Raw genomic sequence first — 24327 nt, 5'->3', positions numbered from 1 at the left:
TCTTTCCACCAGGATGCACAAATAATTGCCGTCTATCCCATTAAGGGATCCAAAATGAGCAGTCGAGGTGAGTGGAATCCCATTTTTATTGGACAACCTGAAAAGAAAGCAGTATCACGCTAAAAATTGCCTGTTGTCGAGAAACCCGAATCCGAAAACCTGCCAAAAACAAACTAGAAAGTACATACTATGGCCTTAACATGACCTTGTTGGAGGAAAAGCTTAACTATTTACAACAGATGCACACGATGGCATTCATTAAATAGATCCTGAGACAAATATGTCGTCGCTTGTCGTAAGTGCTTCGTGATACAACTTTTTTTTTTTCGTCCCATCGATTGGCTGGCTGTCAATCATATTTGTGTGCGTGTAAGGGATTCGGGGGGGTTCACAACAAGCCAGTGTCACCGTTCAAAACAAACAGAAAGTTCTGTAGTTGGATGTTTACAGAAAATGGAGGTCAACAAAAGCATCTATAATTGAAAACTACTAACATCCCAGATTTGATAGAAAACAAAGCAGTTGCAAAAGACTACAGAGGGAAATTTTTCCTTTGCGTTCACCCAGCTAACTTTTGGAATTGGCACCGTAAAATACCACGCAGACGAAGCAGGCCTCAGTTCCAAATTTTGAGGAAGCTATCCCAGGATCCCGTGCAGCAAGCCATGCCGTCAGAGGCCACGCCGATGCAGCTCACTCGGTTGTCGTGACCGGCCAGTGCGCCTGGGGGAAAAAGGGTAGTCATCTGTTTTACTGTATTACGTAAATACTATGTTTTTTGGGGGTACTATACTTTTTAGAATGGAAAAACAACTCAAAAATGATAATGACCTATTTAAGTTTTTTTGTTTTGTTTATTTAAAAGAAATGCAAATTTGGAATGTATATTTTTCCCTCTTGAATACTGCCTTTAAAAGGATTTTTCCAAAATTTTTTAATTTGTTGGCTTTTTTTATTTTTAAGTAAAATGCTTAATTTACCTTGAAATGTTGCAAAAAAATAGAGAATATTTTTCAACAAAAATAAACATTTAAATTGACCACAATTAATATTAACATTTTTTAAATAATTCATATACATTGCTATTTTTGGATGCCCTGCTTTTGATAGCATTTATGTGGTTTTTGATGGGTGATGTAATGTGACATAACTCCCTGTGATTTCAGGTGGCAAAAGTGGACAACTCACCCACTCGCTCCGCCTTGAGCGCATCCCAAATGTTGACGTTGAAGTCGTCATACCCAGCCAGGAGAAGGCGGCCCGACAGGGATGGCGCCAGTGAGGTGACGCCGCACATGATGCCCGAGTCCTGGTAGGTGATGAGCTCCTGGTCGGCCCTCAGGTCGTACAGCTTGCAGGTGGCGTCGTCCGAGCCCGTGATGACCGCGTTGCCGTTGGGGAAAAACTGACAAAAAACAATTGCAATTTTGAGGACCTTATATCTACTTTTTTTCCCCTTTCAAAATGGATCATCCTTCTTTGGTCTCCTCACCCCAATGGCATTGATGTCGCTCTCGTGACCTCCGAATGTCTGTCTACAGTTGCCCTCTCGAATGTCCCACAGCTTGGCCGTGTAGTCGCACGCTCCCGAAATGAAGAAGTTGAAGTCCGGAGACACGGCGAGGGACATGCAGTCGCCTTGGTGGCCCGCAAAGATGGTCTTCTGAGTGCCCGTCTCAATGTCCCAAAGCACGCTGAAACCAAAGCCAGCATTTTCATTGTCAGGTGAACCAATTGTATTTCATTTGAGGTGAACAAAAGAGGCAAAAAAATACCCTATTTTTAAATATATATATTTAAAATCTTTCATAAAAACCAGTTCTTAATTCCTGAAATAGATGGATCACCCATGCCTGACTCACCAAGTACAGTCTCCAGAACTGGTGATGATCTCCGTGTCGCTAAGGAAACGGCAACATGACAGGTAACCTGCAACGAGGCCAATACGTCAATTTAAAAAAGGTGTGGCGTCAAAAAACAGGTTAAAATTAGACTGACCTGTGTGTGCCGCCAACTCGCGCATGACCTTGACGTTGCCGTCCTTGCCCTTCAGGTTGTAGATGGAGCACATGTTGTCCAGACCCCCGCACGCTACCAGGTTGCCCGACGGGGCGTAGGCGCACGTCATCACCCACGACGACTTGAGGGGGATGGCGTTCACCTGCAATTGAAAAAATGGCACATTAAAGGTGAGGTTCAATTGTGCCATGTGATGTGTCGTCCGCTTTTTGCCCCAAGTCAAGCTTCAGCACCCCGATAAGGATTAGCAGTCTTGGAAATGAATATTTTGGTAGTGTGTTACGGTGGTTGAGTGGTTTGTGCATCTGCCTTGCAGTTCTGGGGTCGAGGGTTCGATCCCAGGTGTGGAGTATATGCGTTTCCTCCCACATCCCCAAAACAGAGCATGCTCCTTGATGGCCCCTCCCTATCCATGTCTCCCTCCACCAACACACCTGAATGAAATAATCAGGCTCGTTACCGAGCTTCTGGACAGCTTGCTGAAGATTTGCTCATTTAATTCAACTGTGTTGAAGGAGGAAGACATGGAAAACAGACTGGAATTGGCAACCCCTGCTCTAAATTCAGTGCCACGCAATTGGCAAAAGTCAGGGTGCCTATAGGGAGCTGGGATATGCTCCAGCACCCCCCTTGACCCTTGTGAAGATAAGCGGTACGTATGTTATGTTGTCAGATAGGTTAGGTTTCATCTTTCTAATGTTGCACAGTCACATGGCAATAGCATATTAGCAGGCTGCATCATCTTCTGTCTGTAGCTTTTTGTGGGTGGGGCTAAGGCAGCTGATGAAGAAAGATGAATTAGGATCTAATTTCATGGTCAAGCCTTTTCTGTCTGTTTTGAGGATGAATTTGTGTTGGAATATGGTCGGCTATCATTTGAATGTCAATATCCCGTTCTATTACATAGCACATTTTAATGGATTTTTGTGTTGGCTCCAGGCGATTCTTGTGAGGACGAAAAACCTGCTACTGCTCGGCAAACAGAGCGCTTCCTTCAGGAGGACACAAAGTGAGCAACAAACACAGTAATCAATTCTTTTTTTTTTTTTTAACCACTTCAATATTTCCAAATGCGTCCAATCTCACCGCCTCACCTTATTGGTGGTGATGCTGTCCCACACGATGAGTTTCCCGTCTTGTGACGCACTCACACATAGCCTAAAAGAAACGTCAAAATGCATTTTTTTTTTAGATTTTTAGACCAAAAACAACAACTTTTTAGGTGATGTTTACCTGGAGTCGGTGGACCAATGCATTGCGTAGATCTTAGCGAGGTGACCCCTCAGGGTTTTTCGGGTTTTCATCTGGACGCGGCCCACCACGTTGATGCTCGCCACGGCGTCCTGCAGGGTCGTGTCTTGCATGGCTTTACGCGCCGCCTAGTGTCAAATCACATTTCAATGCCATTAAGTCCCAAAGGATAAATGCAATTAGCAATTTTACTTTTTGAGCAATATTTTGAAAATCCCATATCAGACGACTTCTATTCGATTACTTTTTAGCCAGGAAGCTTTTAAACAGCTGTGCAAAAAAATAATAATTCCATCACTCATATTTTAGCATTAGCAATCCACTTAGCTTTATTTAAAAATAAAAGTAATAATAATAATCAGACATAGGCTTTGTCATCATCGTTATCTAAGTTAAGAGACTTTTTTTTCCAAAAACAAGGCCATCCACTTCACCCCAAAATTGGAAAACTCATCTTTTTAAAGGTAAACGACAAAAATAACATAATTAATAACAATTTAACTTCACATTACGTCAAATCCGACACCCATTTTGAGCCCAAAATTCCGCCATTGACGACCATAGTTGTCAATGACCCCAAAGAAAAAATGGCCACTACTCACAGTAATCTGGTCCTTAAGGTTATCGGCCTCTTTTCGCAGTTGCTCCATCTCCCCCATGGCGATGCACGTTAGGCACTCTCAAGGTGGCAGAAAATCTGCTCAACAACAACAAAAAACAATTCCTGACAATGCGCGTTACCTGCAGCAGGTGAACTTTTTTTTGCAAGTCAAAGTGCACCTTTGCAAAAAGACGCAAAGCGTTAGACTCCGCCCACATGGGGACAAACGGCGTATGAATATTGTGGCGGCTTTTTAGCAGTGAAGCTATTTGCTCTTCGGATGAGTCGCCCCGTGTGTACACATAAACCAGTACGGCCTGTCAGAATGTCACATCACATGGAAGCGTTGTGTGTTCGTGCACTCAAAAGCGTTCGAATTGGGGATTGCGATTGAATTTGCTAATGTCTTCATTAACAGAGGTGCTTAATCTGAAAATGGATGAAGGCGGGGAGTGGGACAGATGTCGTCGTGACACACGTTTTGGAATTTTTAAGACCCGGAATACAGTTTGGGTTGGCAGGGAAATGACAATTTAAAGCAAATGTGGGTTTGTTTGATATGATTTATTCTGTATTTTTGGGAAATTGAAGTGCGCCATTTGTGAATGAATGTATTTGTATAAAATGATACGATTTCTGGCGGCTTGTGCTTTGATGATGCTTGAAAAATGTCATAGATACAGTTAAGGCCCACATTCATTATAATATATTCCTTCACATATGGAGCACTTCAGATTATAAAGTCTACGTTCTATATTTGTTCTTTTTTTTCAAACATTGTTATATTTGTTTTGCCAACAGTAGACAAACCTTGAAATGGGGAAGATGGTGTATTTGTATCATTGTTTTTATTCTTGATAATGCTGAAATTGGCAGGAAAGGAAGAGGTGATTAAATTTGGGTTAGTACGATTCAGTTAATGTAAACTTTAAAGCAAACACGATGTGGACGTACGACGGTTCTCACTAAGCAAGGACATCTTATCTGCCTCTTCTCTCGTGTTCCCTCACAATTTGAATGGGCCAGCATGTGACCTGAACTATTTGCCTCTTATTTGTATAATTTATAAAAAAGAGTGGAAGCGCAACAACAAGGCGTGTCTATGCCTAAACTCCATCTACAGTATTTTTCAACCATTTTTGTCCACTCGGCCGCTTTCGTCGCCAGACATTCTATTATTTTATACCTTGATTGTGATAGACGTCCAATCCGATTTAACTGGGCGACACAACACCCCGCTTTTGGAAAGAAAATGCATTATTTGTACATGATTATATGATTGAATTTAGTCAAATTCATAATCGAGTTTGAGATTGTCGGTGTTCAAGTTAATGTATATGGCCTGCACAAGAAGCTTGAATTTATGCTGCTGGTTTGGGGTCAGTGTGTGTGTGTGTGTGTGTGTGTGTGTGTGTGGGGGGGGGGGGGTTAGTAGAGGCAAGTTGGTGAGAGTGAGGTTTAAATCCTGTCGGTGGAGGTTTTTAAAGGGGAAGAGGGAGGGGGGCCTTTTTGAATCAAATCTGCTCTTATCCGATTACTGACTGCTCTTTGCATGTGGATAAGAGACGAGTGGGGGGGGGGGGTGTAGGGGAGCATTTATGGAGTGGAAGTATATAGTCGGAAGCAACAGTATGAAGTGGGGGTTTGATTTTTAGTGTGGTTTTATTGGGGGAGGGATTTGATCATTTATTGTTGCTGCATTGATAGATTTTGTGAAGAGATGTTGAGGTTTAAAAAGTCTTCTAAAAAGAAAGTATTATAAGAAGATTTTTTTTAAAATTTGCTGAGTGTGCTTAAAAGTGATGGATCCCAATACAAAAGACATTTTTTAAAGACTTATTTTGGTGAGTTCTCTAACAAGTCAAAACTAAATTTGAGTATTATTATTAGGTCACTGAATATTATAGTTTGCTCTCTTTTACTTATTTTTTTGGTCTACTTTGGCTGCCATTGATGGTTGAAACTGATTGAACAATTCTCAATCAAAAAGTCTGACAAATTTGGATATATTCAGGTTTTGAACTCTTGATTTTCCCCATAATTTATCAGCTAGCACAAAAGTATAACTTTAAAAAAAGGATACATCATGACTTGATTTCAAAATATTTCAAGACTTCTCATAGCCACTCCAATTTTTAATTAGAAAGTGTATATAAAAACACAATTTCAGTAATAATGCCTTTGTACTTTCTCTTAATCCCTAAGACATTAATATCACTAACATTTGTCAATTTACTGGGAGAAATCAACATTTAGCTTAAAAAAATTCAAATGATTTTCCCCTTAAATTTTATTGGCTAAAATATAACATTTAAGCATGTCTTATTCTATACTCTATATAAAATTAGCTTAATTGATGGTAGAGAAACTTTTAAATTGTTGTCATTTGTACTTTATGGACGTGTAATGAGTCAAAAAAAAAGGAAAAAAAGGCTGAAAATAGGCCTCACCTGTTTGGAGAATCCTCACGAAATGTTCCAGAATATGATTTTTTTTCTAATCAGATTTCGACTAATCAGTTAGTGAGAGTTTGTTCATTCCACCAACGGGCCTTGGTGCTCCTTTTTTCTTCTCTCCTCACCTCTCTTCTCCTCTGCTGTTCCCCTGTGAGGAACAGATGAGGATTGTAGGGATGAAGAGAGATCAAGGACGAGGGGATAAAGCCCGCCAATGCCAGTCAGATGCGGCTGCTGCTGTGTGGGGGGGCAGACGAAAAGAGAGAGGGGAGGCCGGTGGGGGTGGGGGGGAGACCAAAGAAGGAAGGCGCTTAGCGCACTAACGGCCAGCGGGGGTCACGAGACATCGGCGCGGGGGGTCACTCAAGGGATGGAAATTGTGGAGGGGAGGGCTGAAGGAGAGGGTCTGGATAAATGACTTTTTATGGCGCAGCAGTCGCTCATCCGGAAAGGCAAAATTTGACCGGGAAGGAGCGAAGTAAGAGACGGGGAGATCTAACTAACTCCCTTTTTTGTCCTTTGGACAGAGATTGGTTAGAAAAGGGGGAACTTGTGGCTGGATTATATATAAGGTGTTATTTATCTATCTATTTTTTTATTAATTTAATTATCTATTTCAATATGTAGTTATTAATTAATTATCTATTTATTTATATATACATTAAATTATTTGTTATTTATCTATTTATTTATATATGAATCCAATTATTATTTATTTATCTAATTATTTATGTTTAGTTATTTTTGTAGTCATTTGCTTATTTAGAATTTTAATTATTTATTTACTTATTTGTTTGTTTTTATTTATTTTTTGTGATGAGTAATTATTGTTTATATTTGTTTATTCATTTTTTTATGTTTTATTTACTTATTTTTATTTTTTATATTTATTTACATATTTCTAACCTATTCATTTATGTCTAAAATGTCTTTTCCTTTGTCTGTATTCTCAGCCTCTTGCTACTGTTACAATGACATTTCCCAAATATTGGAATGAATGAAGTTATCTAATCTAATCTAAAGTGATTACAGATATTGTGCTAGGAAACCATGTATTATGGTGGAGTTGCGGCTTGGTTATTTCGATGGCAATTACATAAATGTTGTGAGTGGGGAATTGGAGATTTTGCCAAATTTAGTGGTTTTAGGACTCGGCTTGGACTTGGCGTTTGCGCTGGTGTTCATTGAGATTGGATGATCACCTTTAGTTGAGGGCTATAGTCGGAGAGAGTCTTCGTTGGCAGAAAAATGATCACAAAAAAACTGTTTAAATCGTATATTTTTAGGAAAGGACCATAAAACCAAGTTAGAATATGTATGGTTGACCGCTGTGCTTTTGAATGTGAAGGCTTTTCCTCTTCACGCCAATGCGCACTCAATTCCAGTGATGGAGTCCATTCCAATATTACTATGAAGCCTTACGTAACTTCTGGTAAAACACAGAACGATGGCGTCAAATGTGAGTGGACGAATGGCAATGTTGGCCACCATTAGAGACGCGCCGACCCAATTCCCCCCAAGTTGTTGCCGAGGGGGATTATGACACGACGTCTATACGCTATGGAATGTAAACAGCACTTGAGTGGACTTTGCCAAGGTGGGATGAAGTGGTCTCGCTCGGGTGGGGGGTCCGTCCGCCGTCCCTTAGCTGAGAGCGTCACTCTACCCAATGATTAAAAGATCTCCAGCACTGGATTACGATTCCATATTCTAAATGGGAGACCCTTTAAGCTTCATAAACAAATGCACTCATTTATGGAGGGATTAATGCTAATCTCTCTATTTCTATCTTTCCTCACGGATGCCGTCTCTACTACGTCTGTGCTACACCCCCCGCTTGTTTTACCCTAATGGACGCTTTAAAACTGGCCTCCATCTCAGGTGCTTAATCACCCCCGCCGTAAGTTTTGGGACAGCCAGGCCCGTTGGTTTTATTTTAGCTGGAAATAAGCGGGTGAGACGAGAGGTCAATGTTTTAAGCTTGTTTACCCTAAATCTGGATCGGATGCTCATCTAGGTTTTTTTTTGGGGTCAAAAATTGACAATAGCCCCGCCCTCCTCCGATTGTTAGTCGTTTTAGTTTATTTTCACAGCTGTTGTTGTTGTTTTTTTTAATCTCCAGAATTTTGTGTTCTAAGATTTACTTGAAGAATCATATTAAGGCAACATTAAAATAAATAAAAGTCCACTATCAGAAGATTGTATAATGTAAAAATCGTATTAAAAATGGTGTAATAATAGTTTAAGATTAACTATGTAAAATGTGAGGATTTTTACGTTAGTTATTATGCACAAAATAATAATGTTTTCAACAATCTGTTTCCGGATAAATGTAAAATATCTTTGCACTATTATTCCCTATGGAAAAGGGTGCATTACTGCCAAAATTGACAGTCTTGCCCCCTCATTAACAAATAGTAATTTTATGTTTAATATTCAGTGTGCATTCAGATTCTGATTTTAAAAAATAGCTCTAAAAACATTTTACCTCGATAAAAACAACTTTTCTTTTGTTACAAACGATTGACTTGAACAAAAACAAAAAGAAACACACTGCTAGGAGATCTCAAAAATAGTTTACTACTTACTTTTTACATTGTAAGTATAATACAGTAGTATATACATATGCATCTTTTCATTAGATTCACATCAATTAAAAAAAACACAAGTGACACTAATAAATAGTCAAAAGCAGTCTCAAAATTACCGAAACTAACTTGCATCGCATGGAAATAATATTTTTAAAAACAGTTCTTTGGTATCACTGAAATACTTTTCTTTGTGATTGTGGCATTTTGCTAGCTAGCTAGCTGCTTAGCTAGCTAATTGACCCTAAGACCCCGTTTAGTAGGAGTGTTACAATTTGAACAACATGGAAATCTTCCAAAATGTTTTTCAGACTTTTTGGTCTTTAAAAAAATTGATAAAGTTTAGAAATTTGACGTTCCATAAAAAGCAAGTAGATTCCAGCACGTCCCCATCAGAGTTCATCTCTTCCCACCGTCACCCGACCTCTGGCTTTCCCCTTGACCGGCGCTTGGTTTCGAACATTGCGTTCTTTTAGTTGCGTCTCATCCGCCGCGGTCTTTCCGTCGGCGTCCGGGGACCAGCGCTTTTCCACTTCCTCTCGCTCCTGCGTTCGAGGGGACAAACGTCAATCTCCACCGTCGTAATTCAAAGTTTCGAGATTCACTCACCATGTCCCTGTAGAGTTTGTCTTTGGTGAACCAGAGCGCCAACGCACAGCGTCGTCCTCGAGTGACCGCCGCGACGCCGTGCGGGTTGACGGGTCCCGACGAGAAGCTCACCAGACGGCCGCAAGTCGGCTTGACGCGGGCCTGCGTGGCATCAAAAAGTGTAATTATGTCTCGACCAATCATGCGGCGTCCAATCTTCCTTTAGCCGCGAATTGAAACGAGATTGTCACAAAGAGACGTTCAATTTGAAGTAGGATGGACGGTTTAGCTCCATTAATGGCAGACAAAGAGTTCACAAATATATTACAAAATATTGAAAATTAAATTGAAAATTATAAATAAAAGTAAACATAAAAATGAATAAAAATAATTGAATTAACAGCAGGAATTTAATAATAAAATCCTCTAATTTATTTAATATTGTCTTAAATAATGGCTGTTAAGGGTTTTATTTAGAAATTATTTTTCTAGATTTTCTTTTATTTCTATTTAATATTTTTTAAATTATGATGTCATTTCTTTCAATTTTAAAAATGTCTTTTTTTTTTCATTCCAGGAATGGATTCATATCTTAAATACTCACTGTGAGCGTTTTGGCGTCCTTGTTGGTGAAGAACAACTCGCCACCGTCAAAGTCGTCATTCAGGTACAGAACGGCGCTGTGGAGATAAGTTCATTTTCATTACAAATTTTCCAAAATAAGGCTAAAAAATAACACAATAACTGTCAATAATTGGAACATCACATTTTAAATGAACAACTCAAGCAAATGTTGTACCTGAGGTCTCTGTGTATAAAAGCCGGTGGCTCCCTCCAACACTTGTTAGTGTCTGGCTCCAGAAGACAATTGTCCACGTGAACTGGGTGAGACAAGTCCATTCTTCCTTCTTGGTCCCCTAAAAACAACAACAACAAAAAAAACCCTTATTTTAAAAGAATAAAAACCACTTGTCCAATTAAAATCCTTACTTAGCCTGACCAAAAAGGACATAGTGTTACTTATTATAGTGAATTGACTCCATTTAACCATTTTGAAAGCAAAGTTCTCAACACAAGGATTCGAACCCAAGGTCCTCACTGTGTGTTCTCCCAAGGCTTGCGTGGGTTTTTCCCGGGTAACTCTGTTCCCCCCCATATCTATGCTAGGCTAGCTGGTTGTGCATGCTAAATTGTCCCAAGGTAAATGGTCAACTGTCTCCTGGTGTCTTGTGATTGGCTGGCCACTGATTAAGGGTGTCCCTGGTCCTAACTGGGATAGCCTCCAGCACCCCCCGCGACCCTTAGAAGGATAAGTGAATGAATGCAGTGTTGACTTTGGCTCAATTAAACAATTGAACCTTGAACTCACTGACCAACTTTGACGTAAATGTCCAATTCATTTGAATTGGGACTCCCGGTTTAAATTGATTGGACGGGTATGGCCGTCATTTGCATCGTTGCTCACCTGCGACCGCACTACGGCAGACGAGATGCGTGAAGGCGACAAAAAGTCCTGATGGACTTCTGAAGTAGGAGTGAAGCATGTCGCGGGCTCTTTCGCCTAACTCGTACAGCAACTTGGCGTCACTTCTGTTGACCAGCCCGTCGTCCGCCAGCTGTTTATATATGGCGGATGTCCCCAAAAAAAAAATCACATCTCGTCACATTTTTTTTTTCCCCTCACCTCCACCGCTCGGAGTAAAGTGAGGCCATCTAGCGTCTCGTGAGGCGTATGCGGTGAGCGCCGTCCTCGGTAACCGTCGCCCGCTGACGCAACCGCCTGCCAATAAAACGGATGATGATGATAGTTGATTAGTTTGGAGTTAAGTCGCAATAATAAAAATGGAAAAATGGCAAAAAGTTCGACTCACTGACGCAAGTTTCAACATTCTGTCGCACTCTTTTTCCGTGGCGACGCCATCCAGCACCACTCGGTTGGTCCCGTTTAGGAGCAGTTCGTCCATAGTGATGGTCACGCCCACTTGGCGGATTGGACCACCTACAGAATAACGGAAGATATTCAATCATTGTCTATTAAGATCTGAAAGCCATTTCTGGTCACCATATAAAAATTCTAATTCTAACCCTAACCCTAAAAATACTAATTCTAACCCTAACCCTAAAAATACTAATTCTAACCCTAACCCTAAAAATTCTAATTCTTACCCTAACCCTAAAAATTCTAATTCTAACCCTAACCATTTTGTATTTAAACACACCCTAACCCTCTACGTTTCACATTTTAGACAAACGTAGCAAGGGAATCTTAACATACACCCATAAATGATGCTTTCTAAGGATTATTATTGATGAGTATAGAAAATATGACCTGCGTAGAAGCCACTGTCGTCCACCTCTTCTTCTTGCTCTTCCTCTCTTCTTTTCTCATTCATTTTCTCCTTCTCGGCCCTTAAGAAAGTTAAGTGATGTCATTTTGAGTTCGCTTTTTTTTCTTCCTCGCTTGACTTACTTCCAAGTTTCTCTCAGAGATTCTGGAACGACGTCCTGTGGCGTCCAAAGATCCTACACAAAAAGACAAGATAACTCAGATAAAGTTTCCTTAATGGGGAATTATTGAAATCCAAATAAATACATACCGGGTCTGTAAAAGTGTAATTGAGATTCTCCATGCCGAAATAGAGAAGCTTCTTCTCCCGCAACGAGCGTTTGACGTAGCGAACGATCTCCTGTAATGATAAATGATGCAAATTCATTCATCCCTTCATTTAAAAAAGACTATTATTCCATATTTTTTTGCTAAAATGATGTTGTACGAAAGATAGCCAATGTTCTTTAAGTTTGTATTGGATAAAGATAAATAATATATTCTTCATTTTGTACATTGTTGGCTGGGATTGGCTCCAGCACCCCCTGCGACCCTTGTGAGGATAATTGTTACAGTGAATGAAAGAATGTAGTTGTGTTGAATGAGTCAAAATTATATTTTTGGTAAAATGATATTATATGAAAGAATATACCTATTTTTTAGGTATATATTGGATCAATTAAATAATATATTCTTTTGTATGAACATTGGGGTTGGGGGGCAAGAGGGTTGTTTGCCCAAAGCACAAAACTAGCTAGGAACGCCCCTGTATTCGCCCCGCCCCTTTTTGGCAAAATTAATCGGACACCTAGCATTGTCAATGGCGACTTTTAACAGACAAACAAACCTGTAAACAAAAAACGGGCTGAATTTGCGCACATATTTTACCTTAGCCGCCTGTATTCCCTCAAACTCTTTGTCTCCGCCTAGTGTCTGCTGATAGAGCTGCAGGTTGTCCAAGGAATCCTTGTCAGTCGGGTAAAAGAGGAGAAGCGAGCGAAGCGTCTGCACAGCGCCTTCCAGGTCTCCAGCTGTCAGATTGGCGAACCCCAAATGTCACAACGACAAACGGCGGAAAAAATAGCGGCGTGTTGCGGTACCTTGAAACTGCGCAATGTGCATGTGTTCCAGCTGGGTTGGCAGGAAGTCGTCTTGGGAAGAGATCCGGCCGGGACGCGTCGACACTTGGGTCACGCACCACTGCTGGCACGATAGCAGCGAAAGGGAAAGCACTAAATGGCCAAAAGGGGGCGTTTTAATGCAATGGTGCCAGTAAATGGCCAAAAGGGGCGTGTTTTAATGCCCCATCGCAACTAAATTTTCTCCGGCATACCTGCGGCCTTTTCGAAGACGCCGTCACTGCCCTGGACACCCCGGTCCTCCGGGAGGCGCTGTGCCGCCACCTCGCATTGCACCCTGCACTCGTCCGTCTGTCGCAGGGTTTCGTTGACGCACTCTCGCCATCGTTCGACCGCCCGAGGCCACTCGGATGAGGCCTCCAGTTGGAGCGCCGAGTCGTACAACAGCTGTGGGGCGAGATCGGGTAATGGGAAAAGATGGAGGGAGACGCCGTTTTGCAGGTCGTTCTCACCCAGTGCTTCTCGCTCGCCGTCTCTCGGTCGTAGAAGTCGTCGTCGTTCACTCCATCCATTCGGCGGTACTTCTCAATGTTGTTCCTCATTTCCAGGTGGGTGGGGTTGGCCACAAAGTAGGTCTGGGCCGCCGCCGCTGCCTTTTGAGGTTTGTCCAACTGATGTCCCAAAAAAGTATGCCAAAATACCATTATAATAACCACCATAAGTCTGTCATGAGAAATAATGGGTCCTTTCTATCATTCTCAGCTTTGAATGAAACATGTTTTTTGAAATTGGATTTATGATTCTGATTTTGCATCTATTTTTAAGAGTCAGGTATTGGTTAATTAATTTTCAAAGGATTTTAAACTAGCTAGATAGCTAATTAATGTTTTAATTTAGTAACCCACCTTGTAATATGTAACTTGCAGGAAATTGTACGGATTGCGGGAGTCGAACTCATAGTCAATGTCCGTGGAAACGGGGAGCTGGCCCACACGGCTGACGGAGCTTCCCACACAGAACCTCAAGCATTCTGCCTTTTTTTGCACCCAGTCCAGAGCCAACAGGTCCCATAGGTTCCCATCTTCGGGCCCTGAAAAAATACACACAAAAGGAATGACCAAAGGTAGGTGACTCCATTTTTTTCCCTGGTGCATCGATATCATAATTGTGTGATGTTATCTTAAAATTAGATACTGATACTTTTGGAGTATTTCTATCCGTTTGTTTACAATCTCAATATGGTAGTTAACACGACTCGTTTTGTCACTGACGGTCACGTGGGGTGCTGGAGCCAATCCCAGCTGGGACACCCTGACCTCAGCCAATCGCAGGGCACAAGGAGATGGACAACCATGCATCCTCACACCCATACGTGCAATTTAGTGTCCAATCAGCCTACCATGCATGTTTTTGGAATGTAGGAGGAAACCGGAGTACCCGGAGAAAACCCACGCAGGCATGGGGACAACATGCAAACTCCACATGACCTGAATTTTAACCCAGGCTTATTTATGAATGATTAGTTATGATATATTATTTAATTATTTTGTTCGAATTAAATGAATATAACAATGAAATCAGAACGATTTCACCCAGTATTTTTTATGAAAGCGGCCCTCAATAGAGACAAGTTTTGAACGCCCCTGGTCTAATGCAATGTATAAGTACCTAGTTTTGGTAGTCCATCTTCTCCGGTGGTTCCACACTCGTCGTAGCAATTCCTCCGGACTTTGAAGAGAGCTTCCTTGGTGGCGATGGATCTCTCCAGGAGCTCCGCAGCCCTCGTCCATTCGCCGTTGAAATAGGAGCGAACCCCCGAGTAGTACAAAAAGTCGTAGGGCTGCAGCAGCGATGAAACTCCGTCCGAATAGACTGGCGCCGAGCATAAAAAGCACACTTGAGACGCCACGTAGACAGCCAGGAGTTCGGGGGACAGCGCCATGGTCCCACGGAAAAAGGCTCGGTCTTGGGTGGAAGTTTGGGAAGGAGGTGGGATTGACAGTAGTAACGCGCCAGTCCAGTAGAGGGAGTTTTGTGCCAGCACAACTGATATATCACTGTAAGAATTACACAGTGAAAAGGGTTCTTCTTTAAATGTGCCGTCGTTTGACGGTTTAGGATCAGTAACTAAACTTTTATTTGTTTTAAATGATTAAAATGCGTTGCAATCATTGGAAAAGAAAATCTGTGAAAGAACTCATTTCATTCCACAAGGTGGCGTAAGTTGTCGTAGTTACTACATGTTTGTAAGAGCTTTTACCGTAATTATCACTCCATGGAATGTTTTGTAAGCGTTCTCAGTTTGGCGATGTGATCATAATCGACACAAGTGTTTTAAACATGAATTTTAAACAAATTAGACAAATATTACTATATATTAATTACATATTTATGTAGGAGGGGCGGCACTGTAATGAATGATGTGAATAGCAGCCCTTATGATTAATCTGACACACTTTTTACCTCTCAGCAAAATCCTTTCCGGATTTAATGTGACACAAATGGGCTATTTGTTCATTAAATAATGTGAATAATGTAACTAATGGACCAGCTCAAATTGAATGGAAAGATAAAGCCACTGGTAACATTTTCCACCATTTCATTGAATATGAAATAATTTTTCATCCAATATATACATTTACCGAACAAAAAAATAAAGAAAATATTTTTCTATGAAGTCTTTCACTCCGTGAAATATAACCAGGGAATACAACCCACTAACGTCGCGCTTTCCTTTAGAAAGCAAACTCACGAATTCATTACGTGCAATAAAGCTTGCATAAATTTGCATTGAAGGTGGCGTCGTGTATTAGAATGTTTACGATAACGTGCCCAACGGCTATTACCGTAACTATCCCAAAACCCAATATACGCGCATCTTTCCTTGCACAGTCTAATGTACTTGCATTGAAGGCGAAATTGTGTGTTGCAGGTATTACGGTAGTTCCTGCCAGGCAGCTGTGTTCGGGGCCTTCCCACAACACAAGGCAGCGTCCCATGGTTCATTCAAGTCAAACACATCCAGCATTTATCAACTTTAAGCGAGTCACTCACTCCTGCCGGTGGAATTACGGTGCCCGGTAGACCCACGCTTACTTCCCGAACGTCTCCACCATTTAGCTCGTCATGGCGGACTCCAGCGAGGTCTTAATGTCGGTTTTATCCACAATTCGAGTGCCGAAGCCCGGGGACCGCGTCCACAAAGATGAATGCGCCTTGTCATTTTCCTCCCCGGTGAGCAACAGCTCTCTTTTCTTATATATCCACAATATTAAGAAAATATGGCTAAACTGCTTAGCTATGGATGACATTTTATTTGTACTTTTACCCAGACGGAATGTTTCGACAATATACCGTTACCCTGAAATGTAATAAGCGTTAGAGCTAAGCTAATGGAGCCCATATTAGCTTGCTTTAGCATTTAGCATGCAGCACTCGATGGCAACTTTTCTTGACCAAATTTCTTGAATTGTGTTTTAAAGGAAAGCGATGGAGGCTTGTTCGTGTGCATGAATAGTTTCCTGGGATTTGGGAGTAAATATGTCAAAGTGCATCACGATCGGGCTGGTCAGAGGGCGTACTTGCACATCACCAGGACTCGAAAGGCCAAGGTATGAAATCATATTTTGATATATGTCACTGTAGGAGCAACACAATCGAAGACGTTATCAGCACATTTTTTTTTGTTTTGTTCTAAAGAAGGAAGACGATACCAGCTCAGGATCTGGACACCCACCCAAGAAGAAGCCCACCAGGCTTGCAATAGGTGAAATGTGGAAAAATATTGACATAAATTTTGCCATTCACCCACAAGACAGCTTTAGGCAAAATATTCAAACTTATGAACAATTCAAAGTGTTGAAAACACAAATGGGCAGGCTTTTGGAACTAGGAACGGATGTTATTTTTCTTGCATTTGACTTTCCGGACCATGTAGATTTTTATCATATTCTTGGCTTGATTCTCAAAGTTGCTGATTTAGTGATTTAGCTCAGAATGTGTCCAATACTCTTGGTTCCATTCTATATTTAAAAAAAAAGAATGAAAGGTAAGTGAAAATTAGATCACAAAATATTTACATTTTGTTTATTATAATCTTTCACATGCCTAAAATAAAAATAACGCATGCATATATTTTTTTTCAAAAGTGATAGTTTTATTGATGAACATTTATCTCCAAAGATGGAGTCATTTAAACTGTACTTAAGATAAGCACGATAAGTTACTATTTGGAATTTATTCAACAAACAGTGTAATGTTTGCCATACTGGCCTGTATGGAATTGATATAAAACTACCTACTTCAACAAAAGTAGGAGATTCATTGTTTTAATAGCAGTTAATGATAGTCATTAATGGTTGTGAATGAGCATTTCACAGTGGCTCACTATTTGTCATATTTGCTTGTTCAGGGATTGAAGGCGGTTTCGATGTGGAACAAGAGCACTACGAAGAAGACTACAAGGTTGTCATCTTTCCTGACAAACAGGAAGTCACGTCGGATGACCTTGAAACCATGCCTGACGTCGTCAAAGAACGGGTGAGTTATTTTTGTGTGCCAGTTCCCAAATATGTAGGTGTGTTTCACTCGCATAAAAGATAATATAAAGAAGTCTTGACTTGCAACTTCTCTGAGTCATGAGCTCTCGCTTTCAATAAGTACAAAAAGAAGGTTTATTTTTGGAAGCTTGGTACAAATTAATGGCTTTTCATTCAATTCCCGTGTTGGTAAATTGTGTTTAGAGGCTAGTCACGGAATGACCAACTTTGTAAATTAAGGTACTTTTTCACAAGAATTCAGTGTTTTGGCCAAATTACATGCAATTATTAACTAGACGTGCAAATCACTAATGTCATGAGAAGTTAACATAATCACAAATTTATTGGAAAATAAAATAACATACAAAAAACTACAAGTAACCTCATGAATTGGCTGTTATTTATTGTTCAGTCTACTCTCTCCCATCTCCCGCCAAGGTTTCCCTGTCAATGGCAGGCATCATAGCTGCCGACTCAGTCTCTCACGCTTTGCAAGTACAACAGTGGGACGGCGAGCTAAGACAAGAGTCGCGATTCGCCGCCGAACTCAAGCAGCTTGACAACGGCATCAAGATCCCTCCCAGGTGAGCTTCTTCTTATGATAAACACCTCAAACATCAATAGAGATCGACCGATAATTAGTCGATCTACACAAGCGTTTCGACCACGTGTGTCAAAGTGGCGGCCCTGGGGCCAAATATGGCCCTCCACATCATTTTGTGTGGCCCGGGAAAGTAAATCTTCAGTGCTGACTTTCTGTTTTAGGATCAAATTAAAATCAAGAGTATAGATATATATACAATTTCTGATTTTCCCCCTTTTAAATCAATAATTGTAATTTTTTAATAATTTTTTTTCTGTTTTTAGTTCAAAAATCCTTTTGCAAAATCTAAAAATATATGTAAAAAAAAAGCTAAAATAAACATTGTTTTAGATCTATAAAAAATGAATATTCAGGTCTTTTAATCCAGTTCTTTTAATCCATTTATGAAAAAGAATCTAAATATCATATCTAAAATGGTCCGGCCCACATGTTGACATTAAAGCGGCCCGCGAACCAACCCAAGTCTGACACCCTTGGTTTAGACAGACTGAGTAGAACTCTTGCATCCCTCCGCGTTTTAGCGGCTGGCGGTGCGAAGTGTGCGGCCTCCAGGAGAATCTCTGGATGAACCTGACGGACGGCAAAGTGTTGTGCGGCCGCAGGTATTTCGACGGTTCCGGTGGCAACAACCACGCCTTGCAGTACTTTCAGGAGACTGGGTACCCGCTAGCAGTTAAACTGGGAACCATAACTCCTGACGGAGCAGGTAAAACGCCCCCATTTTTTTTTTGAAAAAAGTCAAGACCTTTGGCTTGACGCAATCGTTTTTCACATCCAGATGTTTACTCTTATGACGAGGATGACATGGTGCTGGACTCCAAGTTACCGGAGCACCTTTCACACTTTGGCATCAACATGATGAACATGGAGAAAGTAAGTTCATAGCTGCCAGGTTAAGAGTCGATTGGAGCTGACCTTTGACCTTTCAGACGGAGCGAACCATGACCGAGCTGGAAATCGCCGTAAACCAGCGCGTCGGGGAGTGGGAAGTCATCCAAGAGTCCGGGACCACCCTGCGTCCAATGTACGGGAAAGGCTTGACCGGCATGCAGAACCTGGGCAACAGCTGCTACCTCAACTCTGTCATGCAAGTGCTCTTCACCGTTCCAGACTTTGTGAGCAAGTTAGTATATGTCCTTCTTTTTGTGCTTCTTGGTTGTCCCAGATTTTGATTGGGAATCCATTGATATACCAAATCTCAATATAGTCTGATTGGTTATGCTTATTTATATGCGAGAAGACCTCAGTTTTATTGTGTAACCGTAATCCCAGAAGATTATAACAATGAAATGGCTTCTTGGCTTAATTTAGTTTATGTTTTGTTACCAATGTGTGACAATTAACTTGTTAGCGTAATTGTATTTAACAAGTTAAGTTACCCATACTTTCCTTGTTATAGCTAGGAGGCTACATAGAACATAGACGGGAATACATAAAATAAGTGCCAAAAATGAAAGTGAACAATTGACTATGATTAAGCCACCAGAACACAAAAGTAAACACTTTGTTTTCATTTAGGTATGTGGACAACATAGAGAAAATTGTTGGAGAGGCCCCAAGTGATCCCACTCTAGACTTCAAAACCCAAGTGTGAGTCTTGTTTTTTTTCCCCCTTAGTCATACTGATTTAATTTGTGCTGTGATGTCATCATTAGTTGTTTCTCACAGAGCCAAACTAGGTCACGGACTGTTGTCGGGCGAATATTCCCAACCAGCACCAGATCCTGGGGATGAAAACGGTGCTGCTGAGCCCAAAGTAGGAAAATAGCGCTCATTTTACCACATGTTATTCTGGCCAATCATTTTTTTCAATGACCCCGCCCCCCTATCCCCCAGGATTACCAAATCGGCATAGCACCAAGAATGTTCAAAGCACTGGTCGGCCGGGGCCACCCGGAATTCTCCACCAATCGACAGCAGGACGCGCAGGAGTTCCTATTGCACTTCATAAACATGGTTGAGGTATATTTGAACACCCCCATCACTCTTGGACGATCACCATCTTGATTCTTATTCACTTCAACCTTGTTACTTTCTTACTCCAGAGAAACTGTCGCTCAGGGCCCAACCCTTCCGAAGCATTCCGCTTCCTGGTAGAGGAGAAGATTGTATGTCAGCAATCTCAGAAGGCCAAGTACACCCAGCGGGTGGATTATATCATCCAGCTGCCCGTGCCCATGGATCAGGCCATCAATACGGGTAAAACCACGACTGCCAGGATGATAAATCTGACCCTCAGTGGTGATGAATGATGATCATTCATTGCTACCAATTGAACCCCACAGATGAGCTGCAGGAGGTGGAGCGCCAGCGGGAGAACGGCGACTCGACGGTCAACAACGTGCGAGCGCAAATCCCCTTCTCGGTTTGCTTGGCGGCCCTCAGCGAACCCGAGCTCCTCACTGATTTTTGGAGCTCGGCCGTGCAAGGGAAGACCACCGCCACCAAGTATGAGCACCTCGCCGACAATCAGAAAATCCATAAAAAGAAATATAGATTTTTGTTTGAGCTGATTTGTATGTTTTGACAGAACAACCCGCTTCGCCTCATTCCCGGACCACCTGGTTATTCAGATTAAAAAGTTTACATTTGGCCTCGACTGGGTCCCCAAAAAACTGGGTGAGCAATGTTTTCCAAAGTATTAATACTGTAATAATGACGAATAATAGAACAGTCATACCCAATCAAATAAAAGGGCCTATGTCCAAATAGGTTTGACAAACAGTCACTGTTTTCATTCCAGACGTGAGCATCGACGTTCCTGACACGCTGGACCTGAGCTCATTGCGTGCATCGGGGCAGCAGCCGGGGGAGGAGCTCTTACCTGAGGTGGCCCCGACTTCACTCATGACCCCCGATGTGGAGGTTAAAGGTATCCTGGGCTCCCACGGCAACGAGGAAGACGACTCTCTCTACTCCCCACTGCTGTGTCAGTCTGTCTGTCTTTTCCGGGCCTTTCCACCCTTTTATTCACCTCCACTCGTCTTTTCCTTCTTTTTCTGCCTTTGTCGTCCTCATGTTGCCTCAGTTGTTCACTATTCAGTTTTTTTTATGATTTTGGTGGATTTCCTCAAATGGTGGTTGTCTTTCCCCTGGTTTTTTTTGAACATCAAAATACCGGTCGCTTGATATGTTAAGCTGGCCACCATTTGAGGAAATGATAGCATCACCCTTTTCTTTGACTCACGTTTACTTGAGTTTTTCTGTTGAAACTATCGGAGCTTCAAAGTAATTCAGCCCTTTGACAAATCCTCAGCTCCCGTCCTCGACGACTCAACCGTGTTGCAACTCTGCGACATGGGATTCCCCCTGGAGGCGTGCCGGAAAGCTGTGTACTATACAGGGAACACGGGCATCGATTCGGCCATGAACTGGGTGATGGGCCACATGGATGATCCGGGTAAACGGCAAAACAGTTGTGCTGCATGCCAAGTCTTTTTAGGCACTGTTTTTTTAAAATATTTAAAGCTTTCCTGTTTGAACATAGATTTCTCAGCACCGCTGGTCTTGCCTGGCTGCAGTGGCGGAACCACGCCAACCATGGAAAGCGTCTCTGAGGAGCACCTGGCAACCATTGTGTCTATGGGCTTCAGCCGAGAACAAGCTACCAAAGCACTTAGAGCAACGGTATGAGACTCATTCCATTTCACAGATTTGTATTTTATTTAATTTTTTTAACCCATTCGTCAAACGAGCCATCTGAGTCAGAAAATGTCAAAAATTCCCCCAGAAAAAAAAAAACGTGATGTAGTGAATACGTGATAGTTGAAGCCGCGGTAATCGAGGGATTACTTTAGCATCATATTTTCCAACAGAGCAATACTTTGGAGCGGGCAGTGGACTGGATCTTCTCACACCTGGACGACCTGGAATCCATGGAGGTGTCGGAAGGAGGCCGCTCCGCCACGGAAAGCGAGGCGGCTCGGGAGCCTCCTCCCGGGCCTTGCGTCAGGGATGGACCAGGAAGTGAGTCCCAAAAAAATTTCTCAGACCATGTCCATGTCATTAATGACTTGTGTCTGCTATCCCGTCAGAATATGAACTGTTTGCCTTCATCAGCCACATGGGAACGAGCACAATGTGTGGCCACTACGTGTGTCACATCAAGAAGGACCAACAGTAAGTGGCCTTGAAATGTTTATCTACTTCAGTGTCTATAGAGGTCGCTGTCTTTCCTCTTTAAAACTTCATGATAGCAAATGTTCAGTGACTTAGAGTTGACTGTTTTGATTATGCTAACAATATTTCCACCAAAAACAACGTATAGAAAAAATAATAATGGAGAACTAAGAAACAGTAGTTTTTCTTCATAAAAACCCTAAAAAACTACATTTTAATAATGAAAAGCCAATTGAAAAACAAGTTTTATATCATAATGAAATATTATTGCCTTTGCAAACCTGAAGCTCCTGCTTGGTTTCAATTGGCTCCTCTCTAGTTGCTCCTCCCTTTTTCCACCAGTCAGTCAGGGGTGGAAAATAATCATAATATTTGTCCGTTTAAATTATGCCGCTGTCCAACCCCTCGTCCGAAATGCATTTTCAACTTAATGCTGCGATGTATTTACGTCCCCAATCGTTGAAATTATGTCCAAAGCCCCAATGAACAGAAAGTAACTGGAAAATATCCCAATGAAAGTCCGCTACAATAGACCCCGCCCCCAGAGTTAGCTCATAATGTGACATAATATCTGTGTGTGACAGATGGGTCATCTTCAACGACCAGAAGGTCTGCGCCTCCGAAAAGCCCCCCAAGGATCTGGGGTACCTTTACTTCTACCGGCGGGCGGCGGAATAAAAGCGAGGGTGCCGCTGCACTTTTTTTTGTGACGAGTGGATGCTAAAACACAAACACAGCTTTTACTGGCGCACCCCAATGAGCTCTTTGAAAGAAATTGCCCAGACTGCTTCATAAGTGTAAATACTCTTAAGATTTTGTTTTGTTTTTTCAATTCAAGTTTTCTAATTGTCCAAAGATTGAACCATCACATATTATTTTAAGGCCTCACCTAAACCGGAATCATACATTTATACTCAATTGGTTTGCTATGCATGTCTCTTAACCCCCTCTTGAAAAGTATACAGTCCATCAAGCCTGCCTCCACCTTATTCACTCATTCAGAAAAAGCGATGACATCATGTCAGCTCTCACGTGTGCTACAAAAGAAAATTAAAAAGAAAAAAAAATCACTTTAAGACTTGATGTGGTCTGTTTCGTGCGTTTCCGGGATTTTTTGGGGGGGATTTGTTGTCGTAGAAGCCATGCGTGAATGAGGTGGATACGTTACAGGTTGGAAATCTCAGCTCAGTTGCTCACTGAAGCGTGAAGAGACAAACTTTTTTTCCTATTTTAATTAGGACTCAACTTGTCAAAGTGCAACATGTCTTGGTTATTTCATTCTGTTGAAGTTGTGCTTCCCACAGTGTTTGACTCCTCACAAGAGAAGCAGAAGAAACAAAGATGTGGGACTTACTAAATGACATTACCATCCACGTTATTTCCTCTTAATTGAGGTAAGTATTTTAGCAGATGCTTCACAAAGCAACATTTCCCCACTTCATTTAACCATTCTCGTCCCTTTTGGCAGTTTTTGAGAGAAATTAATACATGTTTTTGTTAGGCCCTTGCAGTCAAAATACATTGGATCTTTGTATATATATGTATACATATATATATATATATATATATATATATATATATATATATATATATATATATATATATATATATATATATATATATATATATACATACATACACATACATACATACATACATACATACATACATACATACATACATACATACATACATACATACATACATACATACATACATACATACATACATACATACATACATACATACATACATACATACATACATACATACATACATACATACATACATACATACATTTATATACATATACATACTTATACATATATATGTATATGTGTGTGGTAGTTAGTAAAAATAAGTTTTATTTAAAAACTATAATTAGCAACAATTCGGTCGCTGCCAGCCCCCCCGTCAAGATAAATTGGACGTCCAATCCATAACAAAGTAGCCCATTCATGAAAATGGTGGTACAAATGCAAACTTTTCGTACCATTCTCTTACATAATTGGAGGCGTTGTCATTTAAAACCTGATTCCCTTTTTATGACTTGGTAATGACCTGTATTAATCTGTGTGTGTTTACGTAATAGCGTGTGCGACACTAATGAACCGTGCGCCAGTACCTGGGGTGTCGTTCCATTAGCGCAAATCATCCA

At 41.2% G+C, this 24327-nt stretch overlaps 3 protein-coding genes across 4 annotated transcripts; 1 reads left to right on the top strand and 2 right to left on the bottom strand.

The window, feature by feature from the left end:
- Positions 1-68: 68 nt before the first annotated feature.
- gnb3a (guanine nucleotide binding protein (G protein), beta polypeptide 3a) lies at positions 69-6536 on the bottom strand. The gene is made up of 9 exons (XM_077720073.1): positions 6322-6536; positions 3873-3967; positions 3253-3398; positions 3114-3177; positions 1999-2161; positions 1863-1929; positions 1493-1694; positions 1189-1405; positions 69-723 (listed from the first exon to the last, which is right to left on the bottom strand). Exons 2-9 carry the CDS (start codon positions 3927-3929, stop codon positions 617-619), a joined length of 1023 nt encoding a protein of 340 aa, XP_077576199.1. The 5' UTR covers positions 3930-3967; positions 6322-6536; the 3' UTR covers positions 69-616.
- Positions 2533-23239, top strand: usp5 (ubiquitin specific peptidase 5 (isopeptidase T)). 2 transcript variants are annotated; one of them, XM_077720049.1, is made up of 24 exons: positions 2533-2671; positions 2959-3028; positions 10081-10170; positions 13835-14031; positions 15841-16142; positions 16391-16519; positions 16608-16674; positions 17320-17447; positions 17885-18030; positions 18572-18756; positions 18829-18923; positions 18980-19173; positions 19569-19640; positions 19719-19806; positions 19887-20012; positions 20096-20249; positions 20336-20498; positions 20581-20669; positions 20794-20979; positions 21307-21450; positions 21538-21677; positions 21866-22016; positions 22085-22169; positions 22754-23239. In XM_077720049.1, the coding sequence occupies exons 5-24, from the start codon at positions 16035-16037 to the stop codon at positions 22845-22847; spliced, it is 2544 nt and encodes an 847-aa protein (XP_077576175.1). In that variant the 5' UTR covers positions 2533-2671; positions 2959-3028; positions 10081-10170; positions 13835-14031; positions 15841-16034; the 3' UTR covers positions 22848-23239. The 2 variants fall into 2 exon arrangements, with proteins under 2 accessions (XP_077576175.1, XP_077576176.1); XM_077720050.1 differs by having other exon boundaries at positions 2534-2671; positions 20794-20922.
- Positions 8885-14900, bottom strand: p3h3 (prolyl 3-hydroxylase 3). Its single transcript, XM_077720087.1, has 16 exons — positions 14577-14900; positions 13814-13998; positions 13421-13579; positions 13163-13355; positions 12930-13061; positions 12718-12860; positions 12101-12190; positions 11974-12026; positions 11833-11912; positions 11375-11502; positions 11188-11283; positions 10969-11119; positions 10303-10420; positions 10108-10183; positions 9525-9665; positions 8885-9460 (listed from the first exon to the last, which is right to left on the bottom strand). Exons 1-16 carry the CDS (start codon positions 14848-14850, stop codon positions 9308-9310), a joined length of 2172 nt encoding a protein of 723 aa, XP_077576213.1. The 5' UTR covers positions 14851-14900; the 3' UTR covers positions 8885-9307.
- Positions 23240-24327: the final 1088 nt, after the last annotated feature.

This window comes from Stigmatopora nigra, chromosome 7 (assembly GCF_051989575.1).
Source record: "Stigmatopora nigra isolate UIUO_SnigA chromosome 7, RoL_Snig_1.1, whole genome shotgun sequence".
Classification (NCBI taxonomy): domain Eukaryota; kingdom Metazoa; phylum Chordata; class Actinopteri; order Syngnathiformes; family Syngnathidae; genus Stigmatopora; species Stigmatopora nigra.
The sequence above is the reverse complement of the archived record's forward strand: the minus strand, read 5'-3'. Positions and strand labels throughout refer to the sequence as shown.